Source organism: Oncorhynchus clarkii, chromosome 17 (assembly GCF_045791955.1).
Source record: "Oncorhynchus clarkii lewisi isolate Uvic-CL-2024 chromosome 17, UVic_Ocla_1.0, whole genome shotgun sequence".
NCBI lineage: Eukaryota > Metazoa > Chordata > Actinopteri > Salmoniformes > Salmonidae > Oncorhynchus > Oncorhynchus clarkii.
Window position 1 is genome coordinate 62,978,347 of NC_092163.1, and position 11,611 is coordinate 62,989,957.

Sequence of the window (11,611 nt, forward strand, 5' to 3'; positions counted from 1 at the left end):
CAGAACTGGGATAACAACCACACCCCAAAAGGAGCTAGTTTGAAGCTCTTTGTACACATTAGAAGTGACTAAAGGAGCCCCTCTAGAGATTAAGAACCCCATTTCTTTATACATCTATGGCGAGAATATGGCAAAGTATTTGTAAATGTTCTGCTCTTCATGAAGGCATCAAGTTTGAAAATGTTGCAAGTAAATCAGGAAAGGAGTAGACTTTTTTTATAAATACAAATTCTTTATTTTTCAAGATTTTTTTTGGTATGGCTTCTTTGAAGGGACTGGAAATGACATCTTTCTGAAAGTAACAGAGTCTGATCCCAGCCAGCAGCCGGAGAAACTAAAGCATCTAGAGTTGTGCATACAGGAAAACCCAATGGGTTCCCAGGAAAAATGGAAAAGAAAATGTCCATCAAATGAATAAAGACACATTTGTGGATTTGCACATACACTTACCAAGTTAAAGGACTTCAGTGCTGCAACTATTTGGACCAAGTTAACAAATTATTAACTTAGAATTTCCTATAAATACCTAAACATAAATATAGTATAATAAATGTACTTGATAATGGAAACATTTAAAAATACTGTACATGAATGTCCTTTGAGAGATCAACATTTGACAATCTTAGATGAACAGTTAGACTAAATAAACAGGTAGTGGGTATCGGTGTCAGCTACCTTGCACGTCAACGCCCAATGCTCTTTGACCCCTCCTCCCACTTCCTGCATATGGCTATCTACTTAGGTCTCCAATAATCAAGACAAAGTGTGCCAATAGACTACAAGAGTGTCTGGTATAAATATGAAGAGCCCAAGCCATGTGAAAATGAGTAAGGACTCTCCCTGTTAGCTCTGAGTTAAGGGGTTAAAAGGAAGTGTTGTAAAAACAGGAGTTAAGGCCTCTTTAATAAAAAAGAAATGTAGTCCTGACTTTAACAATTTCACAGTCTCGGAGAAGGGGGGGGATCATCCCAGAATCTCCGCTCTCCATTTAGTCCTTGATGACCTCTGAAAGGCTCAGAGAGAACCACGACCACCCATGGTGTAGGACCAGTAACACCGGGGGTGTGTCAGACAGCTGAGTCCTCGCCTCTGGTGTGGATGGAAACAGTTGGCACTGTGCCTCTCACCCAATTCCCAACCACTATGTATCCAAGCAGCAGTGCCTTCACTTAACCCATGCCCTGGCAAAGACGAGGGGGGTGAGGGGTCAATGTCCAGGTAAGCCCCCCCCCCCCTTCGCTCTCTTCAAATACAAGTATGTAGCGTTTTTTTGTTGAAACAAAATATAATAATTACATTGATAATAAGATGATACTAACACTGATACAATAAAGATAGACAGTAATAATAAAAAAAATCAAGTGTCTGCATCTGGAAGCCCTCAGTGACCACACGTTTAATTCTAGCCTCCCATCCGGTCATCAAAACCCTCCCAAGACCCATGAGGGGGCTCATCCTGATGGTACAATGCAATAGTCCTTCAGCCCATTCCCTGAAAGCCCTGGCTGAGGCATGGGCAGTCCAGGGTGACGCCCCAGGCCTATAGGACTCCTTGCATCCTGCCTCTCCTCACTGCATGCGGTCTGGCTGAACGTGCTGCTGGGGGGCGTACTGCAGGAAGGCGGGTGCTGGGCCTGCCCCTGTGGGGAGGGTCTGGTGAATAGTGGCTGGGGCGGAGGCTTGGGAGGGGGCGGTGGCAGGGCTGGGGGCGTAGCCGTAGCCCAGGAACCCTGGGGAGGCGGCGTAGGGGTAATGCTCGAATGCGGCCTGGGCGTACTGGGTGTAAGCAGCACTGTAGTCCAGGTAGGGGGAGCTGACGGAGGATGACACCTGAGAAGGGAGCACCAGGCTAGGCTGAAGGTAGGCCTGGGGGTACACATACTGCTGGGCCAACCTAGAAAACAAACAGGACACAAGTTACATACTGGAAAACACAATGAACAGGAGCAAAGAAAGCCAAGGACTGGATTCTGTTATTTACATTCTCCAGTAGGGTTAGCAGGTCTTGAATATAAATTAGAGTTGTGCTGTGTATGTGTTGTGTATCCACAGTAGTGGTGGTGGGCAAGACACTGGCCAGATTCAACACCACCCACTAAACGTGACAAAGCACGAGGTAGGGAGAAGAGATCAACACTTCTCATCAGTTGAAAACCGACTGAACCTGTTAGGTAGGGCCCCCAGAGATAGAGAGAGGGGGGGCAGCGAGAAAGCCTTTACTAGCAGGTTTTCAAGCCCAGACATCGTGTTTTAACAGCTGCTGCGCTTCACTCGCTGAGTACACACACAGGAAGTGTGATGACAGTAACAGAGTTGTGGTTCCTGTTTTGCGCGGAAGTTACATTGGATATCAGTGGTAGAGGGCCTATCAAGGCAGGTTGCTAGCCAGTTGGGTGTGCTGTGCGCAAAGCCTTCTCGTACTAGTGATTAGTGTTATGGAGTATGGGGACAGCTCATTCTCCCCAGTCTGATGGCAAAGGAAGAGCTAGGGACCTCCCCCCTGCAAAACTGGTGCCGTTTAGAGACCCCCCCCCCCCCCCCTTAATACTACAGCTGGAGGGGAAACTCCACTCACTGCAAACATGAACCAAAAACAGAGCTCATGAGAGCGAGGGGAACTTTGTCACCCCTCTCACACGGAGAGTCTGGTAGGAAAAGGCAGTATGTTCGGTGAAAGAATACCAAGACATTGAAGTCACAGCAGACAAAATCAACACTTCTCAGCTGGGTTTCAATACTCTGATGGCTTCCTTTCCTTGTCTCCAACTTCACGGCCACTGATGGGTGAAAGGACCAGATGGGTTACCACCATGTTGTGTTTACCAGTTTCCATTCAGATCAATGGCCATAACAAAAGACAAGGGAATGAAGCAATGGAAGACTATTGAGTGGTGTCAACTCAAACACAGCAAAAAGGGAGAGTGCAGGGGTAAGGGGTGACAGGACCGACGCACACAATCTAATTGCAACCTGCCTAACACATACCACACCCTTCAGCCCCACACTGGAACATTAAACAGCAACAGAAGTCACCACTGCAAACCCCAAACCATGCCATAATAGGAAAGAGAGGCACTAATCAGCATAACCTGGCACTCCAATCCATTGCTGCACTCTCAAGCCATTGCTGGCACCTTAGAGAGGGGCGGGATCAGTCACAGCTGCCTGCTACCCTCCTCCTGGGAGCCTCCAAACAAGGCAGTACGAAGCCTGCACCTCGGGTATCTTCACTCCCCCCTTCGGCATACTGTTCAGCTGGGAGTACAGAGCAACCATGAGGGGGTTTGGGAGGATAGTGGGGGTTAACAATAACATTCATTCATTATCAGATTCCTCATTAATACTATATTGGAGACGCAGCACGAGATGGCTCCATCATGTGAGAGTGAAGCTAGTGGCTAAGCTTTTTCGCAACGTCTAAAGACATTATGCTGATATGATACAGCAGTCTGTTGCCTGGGTCCACTCACATAGCAAGTATTTATTTGTGTAGGTAGGCATGGAATAGTTAGGTCACTGTAGCCCGCTGAGTGGTATACACTAACAAGAAGTATATGATCGCTATAGATGAAGGTAATCAGAATCAGGAGCCCGTGGCAGAGGGCGCAGAGCAGGTTGATACGCACTGTCTACCCCTCTAACGGTCAGTTACTCACAAAGAACCATTCAGACACCACCCCCCCCACCCAGACAGATGACCATGCAAGACTGAGGCATACGCAGATTCACATACAGATGAGCCTCTTTCTGTGGCCTTGTAATAGTGTGGCCACAGGACTCTAGCTCTGACCTCTGGTTGAACTTTGAGGCACAACAAAATATAGGTCAACACTGCAATCTTGATAGAAAAGTTAAGGAAAATGACTAAAAGAGGATGAGAAGTGATGCAGATAGAAAAGAGAGAGAAGAGGAGATGAAACAGGGAAGCAGAACAGAGCAGTGAGCTCTAACCTAACTCCGACATCACAGGGCCTGTGGGGGTCTGGGGGACAGAGGGATCAGAGGTCAGCTGTTTTTTTGGATGACAGGTGGGTGTGACAAGTACCACTCGGCGGATGGTAGGGAGGTGGGGCTGGTAGAGCAGACAGACTGACTTCCTCTAGCATCACATTTAAGTCATGGTGAACAAATCGAAGGTCTTCATCAAGTCAAGCTGAATGTAGCTATACGTTTGTGGTTAAACGACTGGATAAAACAGCAAAAGGAGCCTTTGATGGAAAATAAATCCACTGCCAATTATTAGTTCCTACCTACATATCCAGAGGCTATTTTTCCACTTTTTTTCCCGCCACATACCAGAACAAAAGGCTACAGGTTAAAACAAATTCTACAAAAGGTCCTTATGGAATCCCAAATTCTGACCTGGAAGTACAATATAATATAGAAAAGTAATCATGATGATTAAGAAAAAAAAAACATGTGAAAGCTGCAGGAGGTTTGGCGCCTGGTGAAAGCACAGCGTCATTAAGCACAATGCCTCTTCAGAGAAAGCCATCGCCCCGCCTCCCTTAATGTTCCCTGGGACTGCTGAGCAGAAGAAATATCAGTGTGCGCAGAGAATCACGAGATTAGAAAGTTGAATGAAGTTCAGAGTTTTCCCCATTAGCACTATCACCGTTTCCTTTTACGGTGAGAATTGTGATAGAATAAACACAATATTAGCAACATACTGAAACAAAACAAACTATGCAAGAGATTAAGGGGATGCATTTTCTCCATAGTTGAAAAAATTTTTTTTAATGGTAGGCCACTCTGATAGGGCTACATTATGATCAAATAGCCACACCCAACCATTCCACCACATTCAGTTTAAGGGTCTGAGCGGAAGGAAGGCTGAAAGAACAAGCGTGTGCTCTCCATCTTGGAGCAGCTTGTGTCTGTCACCAGCCCATATAGATCTCGGATCTCTCCCACTCGCTGGAGCTGCAGTCAATCACAGGGGATTAGGGGGTGTAAAAGGCTGTAATAAGAGCCAACACCTGTTAGACATGCCCACAGAGCAGGGCTCTGCCCGTTACTAAGCAACAAGCACATGAACAGAGGGGGGATTCTAAGGACCCAAAGTCCATGGACACGATCTTATATTATTACATGCATGTAAGGGCTTGGACTTCTGGCTTAGAGTAATTAAATCAAAGCTAGGACTTGAGGGGTGGGGGCAGTGGTGTCTAACCCATTCCAGTGACATGGCCATTAAATGCTCAGCGGAGTGAATGTCCTGGACACCCATCATTGACTGGCCTCCCTCAAGGCTGTTTCTACAAGACAGACACTGCCCTGGAGCCTCTCAGTGAGAGAGCCTACTCAACCAGGTAGAAACTTTAGGGTCTAAAGAGGGGGTTGAGTCACATGTCCATGGAATGTACCATGTTACAACCATTAGAAAACAAAAAAGTGAAGTTGTCCAACATCTGTAGAACGCTCACATAGATGTGCATGTCAGAGGTTAACTGACATGCACGTTAAACAAGAGACCTTCATTTGGCAGAAGTATGTGTAATTCAGAAGATGCATTACTGTGGTATAGAGGGCACAAACAAAGAGTGCCCACTCACTCACCCATACTGCCTCTGGATGAGCGCTGGGTGAATAGGCTGCACTCCAATGGAAATGCCTGGAAGAACGAGAAAACGACCCGTCAGACATTTGCAATGCATAGGAGGCAGCGAGACTAGAACAGTGTGTAACTCAAGCAACATACTAATGATATAGAACACATGCAGAGATGGCAAATTACACAGGTGTCTTTCCCCCCCTCACAATTACCCAGTCCCCTAATATATACAGTTGAAGTTTACATACACTTAGGTTGGAGTCATTAAAACTTGTTTTTCAACCACTCAAATTTCCTGTTAACTATAGTTCTGGCAACTCAGTTAGGACATCTACTTTGTGAATGGCACATCATTTTTCCAACAATTGTTTACAGACAGATTATTGCACTTATAATTCACTATATCACAATTCCAGTGGGTCAGAAGTTTACATACACTAAGTTGACTGTGCCTTTAAACAGCTTGGAAAACTCATAGCTTTAAAAGCTTCCGATAGGCTAATTGACATCATTTGAGTCAATTGGAGGTGTCTCTGTGGATGCATTTCAAAGCCTACCTTCAAACTATGTGCCTCTTTGCTTGACAATATGGGAAAATCAAAAGAAATCAGCCAACACCTCAGAAAAATAACAAACATTTGTAGACTTCCACAAGGCCAATTCATCCTTGGGAGCAATTTCCAAATGCCTGAAGGGACCAAGTTCATCTGTACATACAATAGTATGCAAGTATAAACACCATGGGACCACGCAGCCATCATACCGCTCGGGAAGGAGGCGCGTTCTGTCTCCTAGAGATGAACGTACATTGGTGTGAAAATCAATCCCAGAACAGCAGAGGACCTTGTGAAGATGCTGGAAGAAAAAGTATATATATCCACAGTGAAACGAGTCCTATATCTATATCGACATAAACTGAAAGGCCGCTCAGCAAGGAAGAAGCCACTGCTCCAAAAATGCCATAAAAAAAAAAAAGAGACTACGGTTTGCAACTGCACATGGGGACAAAGATCATACTTTTTGGAGAAATGTCCTCTGGTCTGATGAAACAAAAATAGAACTGCTTGGCCATAATGACCATAGTTATGTTTGGAGGAAAAGGGGGAAGCTTGCAAGCCGAAGAATACCTTCCCAACCATGAAGCACGGGGGTGGCAGCCTCATGTTGTGGGGGTGCTTTGCTGCAGGAGGGACTGGTGCACTTCACAAAATAGATGGCATCACAAGGGAGGAAAATTATGTGGATATATTGAAGCAACATCTCAAGACATCAGTCAGGAAAATAACTTGGTCACAAATGGGTCTTCCAAATGGAAAATTACCCCAAGCATACTTCCAAAGTTGTGGCAAAATGGCTTAAGTACAACAAAGTCAAGGTATTGGAGTGGCCATTACAAAGCCCTGACCTCAATCCCATATAACATTTGTGAGCGTGTGCAAGCGAGGAGGCCTACAAACCTGACTCAGTTACACCAGCTCTGTCAGGAGGAATGGGCCAAAATTCACCCAACTTATCGTGGGAAGCTTGTGCAAGGCTACCCGAAATGTTTGACCCAGGTTAAACAATTTAAAGGCAATGCTACCAAATACTAATTGAGTGTATGTAAACTTCTGACCCACAGGGAATGTGATGAAAGAAAAAAGCTGAAATAAAATCACTACTATTATTCAGATATTAAACATTCCTAAAATAAAGTGGTGATCCTAACTGACCTAAGAATTTTTACTAGGATTAAATGTCAGGAATTGTGAAAAACCGAGTTTAAATGTATTTGGCTAAGGTGTATGTAAACTTCCGACTTCAACTGTATATAGAGCAAGAAAGTTAATCCAGATGAATTTAAATGTTTGTACATTTCTGTACGATATGGCATGAGTAGCATATGAGATTTCTGAATGACCATTTACCAGCAAACATTTGTCTAAAACATGCCAATGTGGTGTGTGACAAGTGTAGTGTTGGTGCATCCGGTGGTTGTACTCACCCCTGGTCGGCTCACCTATCTGCATACCGCGGGGCTTGGCACCTATGTAAGCCAGGTTTACGTTGGCCTTGCGTCCGTCAATGATGGGGTTGGGGTCTTTACAGGCCCTCTCTGCTGCTCCCTGATCTAGCATTGTCACCTGACACAATCACAGACACTGACAATATTAGCAATATATAATATATATGGCATCCAAGCTATGAAAAAGTATTTCAAGGTTAGGGCCACACTAACCCTACAAGCAGAACAACCCCTACTGTCTGCCATCACAGAAATCTCCCTGTCCACCTTCCACCACTTAAATCCCCCTTTCTGAACAGAGGAAACTGCACACAAAGCACAGTGATTATCACTTAGAAAAGACGCAGAACACTTGGTCAGCAGCTCAGTCAGAGAAGTCTGCTGAAATATGAATCAGTAATGATTAAGGGCTTATCCAATTAGGCAGTAGAGAATAAGGAGATTGTTAGAATCTACCCCTCCCTTCCTCTCCTTTGAAGGCATTAGACAGCATCAGTCTGCTTTGATTGTTTTGGTCTTCTGCCAATTCAAGATCTCAGATGACTACATATTTGGGTTTTATCCGAGTTATAGATCTATTCTAGCCTGTTGAGGGAAGCATACCTCTTTAGACTAGAGAAGACGTTCTAAGCCCACTCCAGGCCATGCGTTGTGAACACACATGAGAATTGAGGCTGTGTTGACACTGGAACTATTGAAGGGGGTCTACTAATCCACCTTTGGAGTGTGTTTAAAGGTAAGCCTGGCTTTAGAGCCATTTTTCTCCTCCTGCTACTGAAGCAGTGAGCAACAGGATTGTCGAGTTAGCCCTGTTGGGAAACCGCAACTGCCCTCTGCTGCATGCAAGGTGGCAAACACCTCTTTCCCAACCTGGAACACCCTCATATGCCTGAGCCAGTCAGACCTGAAACACCAGACTCAGCAGCAGTAACCGTTTATGACTGAGACCCACTGTTTTTTTTGGCCACCGCTGATGTATAAACAGAGTACCATTGTCTTACAGTTTTAAACTGGATGAGGGGTAAACACAGCCTCTATTAGAGACACCAGTTTTCCATTCCATCTTTGGCCTGTTAAATGCTGATTCACCTCTCCAAATTTGTGGTAAATATTTGCATTTCTGCTGTTCCTGTTCATTGTAACTATGAGAAGGTGGGTTTCTTTTTATCTGCATCATACATACTTTGTTAATCTTTCCTGCTTGCAATGGCTGATTACCAGAGGGTCGTTAAAAAACCTGGCAGACATTCTGAATTTCATGAGGAGCTGAAGATTTATAAAACAAAGTTACTAGAACCATTTATGGCGATAAAACCCCTCTGTGGTGATTGAAGCTGGAGACTCATATCTCCCTCACTAGCTTTAAGCACCAGCTGTCAGAGCAGCTCACAGATCACTGCACCACTTGTACATAGCCCATCTGTAAATAGCCCATACAACTACCTCATCCCCATACTGTATTTATTTATCTTGTGCCTTTGCACCCCATCATCTCTACTTGCACATCTATCACTCCAGTGTTTAATTGGTATATTGTAATTACTTTGCCACCATGGCCTATTTATTGCCTTACCTCCCTTATCCTACCTCATTTGCACACACTGTATATAGACTTCTACTGTATGTTTGTTTATTCCATGTGTAACTCTGTTGTTGTGTGTCGAACTGCTTTGCTTTATCTTGGCCAGGTTGCAGTTGTAAACGTATTCTCAACTAGCCTACCTGGTTAAATAAAGGTCAAATAAAATAAGGAACGTTGACACACTGGAGGGGGAAGTGCACCAAACTTCCATCTGACAGTTACTACCACAACAAGGTGGGGTGTGTGTGTCATGGTTCGGGATCTGCACTCAGGCAGTGAACAGCAATCCATCTTGGGATACAAAAGAACGACTCCCACAGCAGTTATGATTCTATAAACACCACTTGTAAAGCCTGAGTGCTTCGGTTCTACAATGGGAGGAGGGTCGTGGAGAGTCCCTACCGCGCCAAAATTACCATATAAAGCAAGCGAAGACAGCAGCTCGCACTTCCGTGAGTGCCCTTGCCGCGCTCATAAGCGATAAAGGCTAGGTCGTTCATGGGCCAGCGCTGAGGGGTTGGTGGGGAGACAGCATGTGATGTGTTCGTTCGGGGGTAGGCAGAGGGACATTAGACATGTGGGGATATCTTATCCGTCAACTAATTTGATCCCTCATCCTGATTAAAGCTGTGATACAGCCAGCAAGGCAAAAAAATAATACTGCATTTGTGTTTAAGCAGCACATTATAGGAAAGGAATAATTTGACATGCGTGTGAATGACCGCAATACGCAACTTGCAACTTTAATGCGACAGCATTTTATTCTGCTTGGAATATTTCTAATTAAAAAGACACTTGGTGCAGCATCAAGTATTCTTGTTTTCCTCTAGGCAAATAAGTCAGTTACATGGAACAACTTGGTGGTGGGAGGAAACGTGGCGTGCATGTGCCCAGAGACAACAGCACAGAAAACAAATAGTAGGCTATACCAACCATTAATATTATAGGCAACTCAATTTCTAGGGCTGCCGATTGTGAATTATTCTCAAATGAATGCATTGGTAAGACGCACGTGCTGCCACTGCAAGATGTAGGCTAATTGCATTACCGACAAGTGTCAGAATGTTACTTACAAAGCCATATCCTCTGGATTTCCCCGTCTGTCTGTCCGTTATCACCACCGCCTCGTCGATATCGCCGAAGGCCTCGAAATACTTTCTCAAGGATGCATCGTTAGTGTGGTAGGGCAAACCACCAACGAAAATCTTTGTAAAAGTAGTGTCTTTTTGAATTGCTGTAGAATGCATCACTTCCAGGCCTCCGTTCATGAACTGATGCAAAAGCATTGGCGAGCCGGTAAGAAAAATTGGCTAAAGACTAGTGAACAGTTAAAAGGTAGTTGGTTAACCAACTATTGATATTTGTCCAGCATTAAATGCCTACGCAGCTGTTCGGTTCAAGCGATGTCTTCAAATAGGCAACAGGCGTCTGTTCTCGCTTGTTTCTCTTTCCGTGATTCAGTCTTTTAACTTCTTGTTACATCTATATTTCAGTACATTGCTTGCAATTATACACCCTGTTCTTCTACGCCTTTAACTTGTTTGCTTCACTTGCCGCTACTGAAAAATTTCCGGGAGAGATTTTATACTCGCCGAGCCTGTTCACGCCCATTTTATATTTCTGGCCTATAGGCAATGATTCAGGATAACATTTTTTTTTCTCATGTAGTCAAGCCCTCCCATTCGCCCGACCCCACGCGTTCTTCCTGCACCTGCTTTTGTCCTTTACTACACAAAGACAAGTCACTACTGTACAGTAGTCAGAAAGCGCGCATCGCGCACATGTGACATTGTATCACTATCGTAATAATAAAGAAACAACTAGGCCTTTAACTCGGCTGTAACATACATTCAATTTGAAATAATGGTGACATTTTCTATAATTACGTGGCGCATGTGATAATGATTTTAAATGCTCAACAATAGGCTTGCTGAAACGCATGTATTATGTACACACAGTATAACAGTTACTCGTGTCTAGAATCTAGATACTTTTCATATAGTCATAAATGCCACATATTCATTGCTTGGGCAATCCCCAGTTAGGTCGCAAGATAACGGTTTGCAAACTCGTCATTCCATTATAGGCATGGGCAAAAATCTGATATCAACTTTGAAGGGGACAATTTCATGAATTTCTCTCAAGTGCAATTCCTGAGGGGGACACCAAAAGTAGTGCTGTAACACATAGCCTACGTTATAATATGTTAAATGTATATTGAGGAATCATAATTACTACTACTGGATAATTGATTGTAGTTAACTGAAGGGTTGTCCCAATTTGTTCAAATGTTGAAATCATTATAATACTACTACTATTTATATCAGTGTTCCTTATCAGTCCAGTATGTACGCAGGTATTTGTATTTGTAGCCAGTAGGTGGCAATCGTACTGTACACTGTGTTTTATTTTATTTTTTATTTCACCTTTATTTAACCAGGTAGGCAAGTTGAGAACAAGTTCTCATTTA

At 44.1% G+C, this 11,611-nt stretch overlaps 1 protein-coding gene across 3 annotated transcripts; it reads right to left on the bottom strand.

The window, feature by feature from the left end:
• Positions 1 to 211: 211 nt before the first annotated feature.
• LOC139371243 (RNA-binding protein 38-like) lies at positions 212 to 10,699 on the bottom strand. Of its 3 annotated transcripts, none has more exons than XM_071111464.1 (5): positions 10,215 to 10,699; positions 7,539 to 7,677; positions 5,560 to 5,614; positions 1,730 to 1,894; positions 212 to 1,429 (listed from the first exon to the last, which is right to left on the bottom strand). In XM_071111464.1, exons 1-5 carry the CDS (start codon positions 10,425 to 10,427, stop codon positions 1,315 to 1,317), a joined length of 687 nt encoding a protein of 228 aa, XP_070967565.1. In that variant the 5' UTR covers positions 10,428 to 10,699; the 3' UTR covers positions 212 to 1,314. The 3 variants fall into 3 exon arrangements, with proteins under 3 accessions (XP_070967565.1, XP_070967564.1, XP_070967563.1); XM_071111462.1 differs by having other exon boundaries at positions 218 to 1,894; positions 10,215 to 10,477; positions 10,513 to 10,606; XM_071111463.1 differs by having other exon boundaries at positions 212 to 1,894; positions 7,554 to 7,677.
• Between the last annotated feature and the right edge of the window lie 912 nt (positions 10,700 to 11,611).

Excerpts from the sequence above, each read along its gene's own strand:
- LOC139371243 (XM_071111462.1), bottom strand. The coding sequence starts at position 10,427 with ATGCTTTTGCATCAGTTCATGAACGGAGGCCTGGAAGTGATGCATTCT. Across the intron at positions 5,615-7,538 it reads GATAGGTGAGCCGACCAGGG|GCATTTCCATTGGAGTGCAG; the intron begins GTGAGTACAACC and ends TCGTTCTTCCAG. Across the intron at positions 1,895-5,559 it reads CTCATCCAGAGGCAGTATGG|GTTGGCCCAGCAGTATGTGT; the intron begins GTGAGTGAGTGG and ends TTTGTTTTCTAG.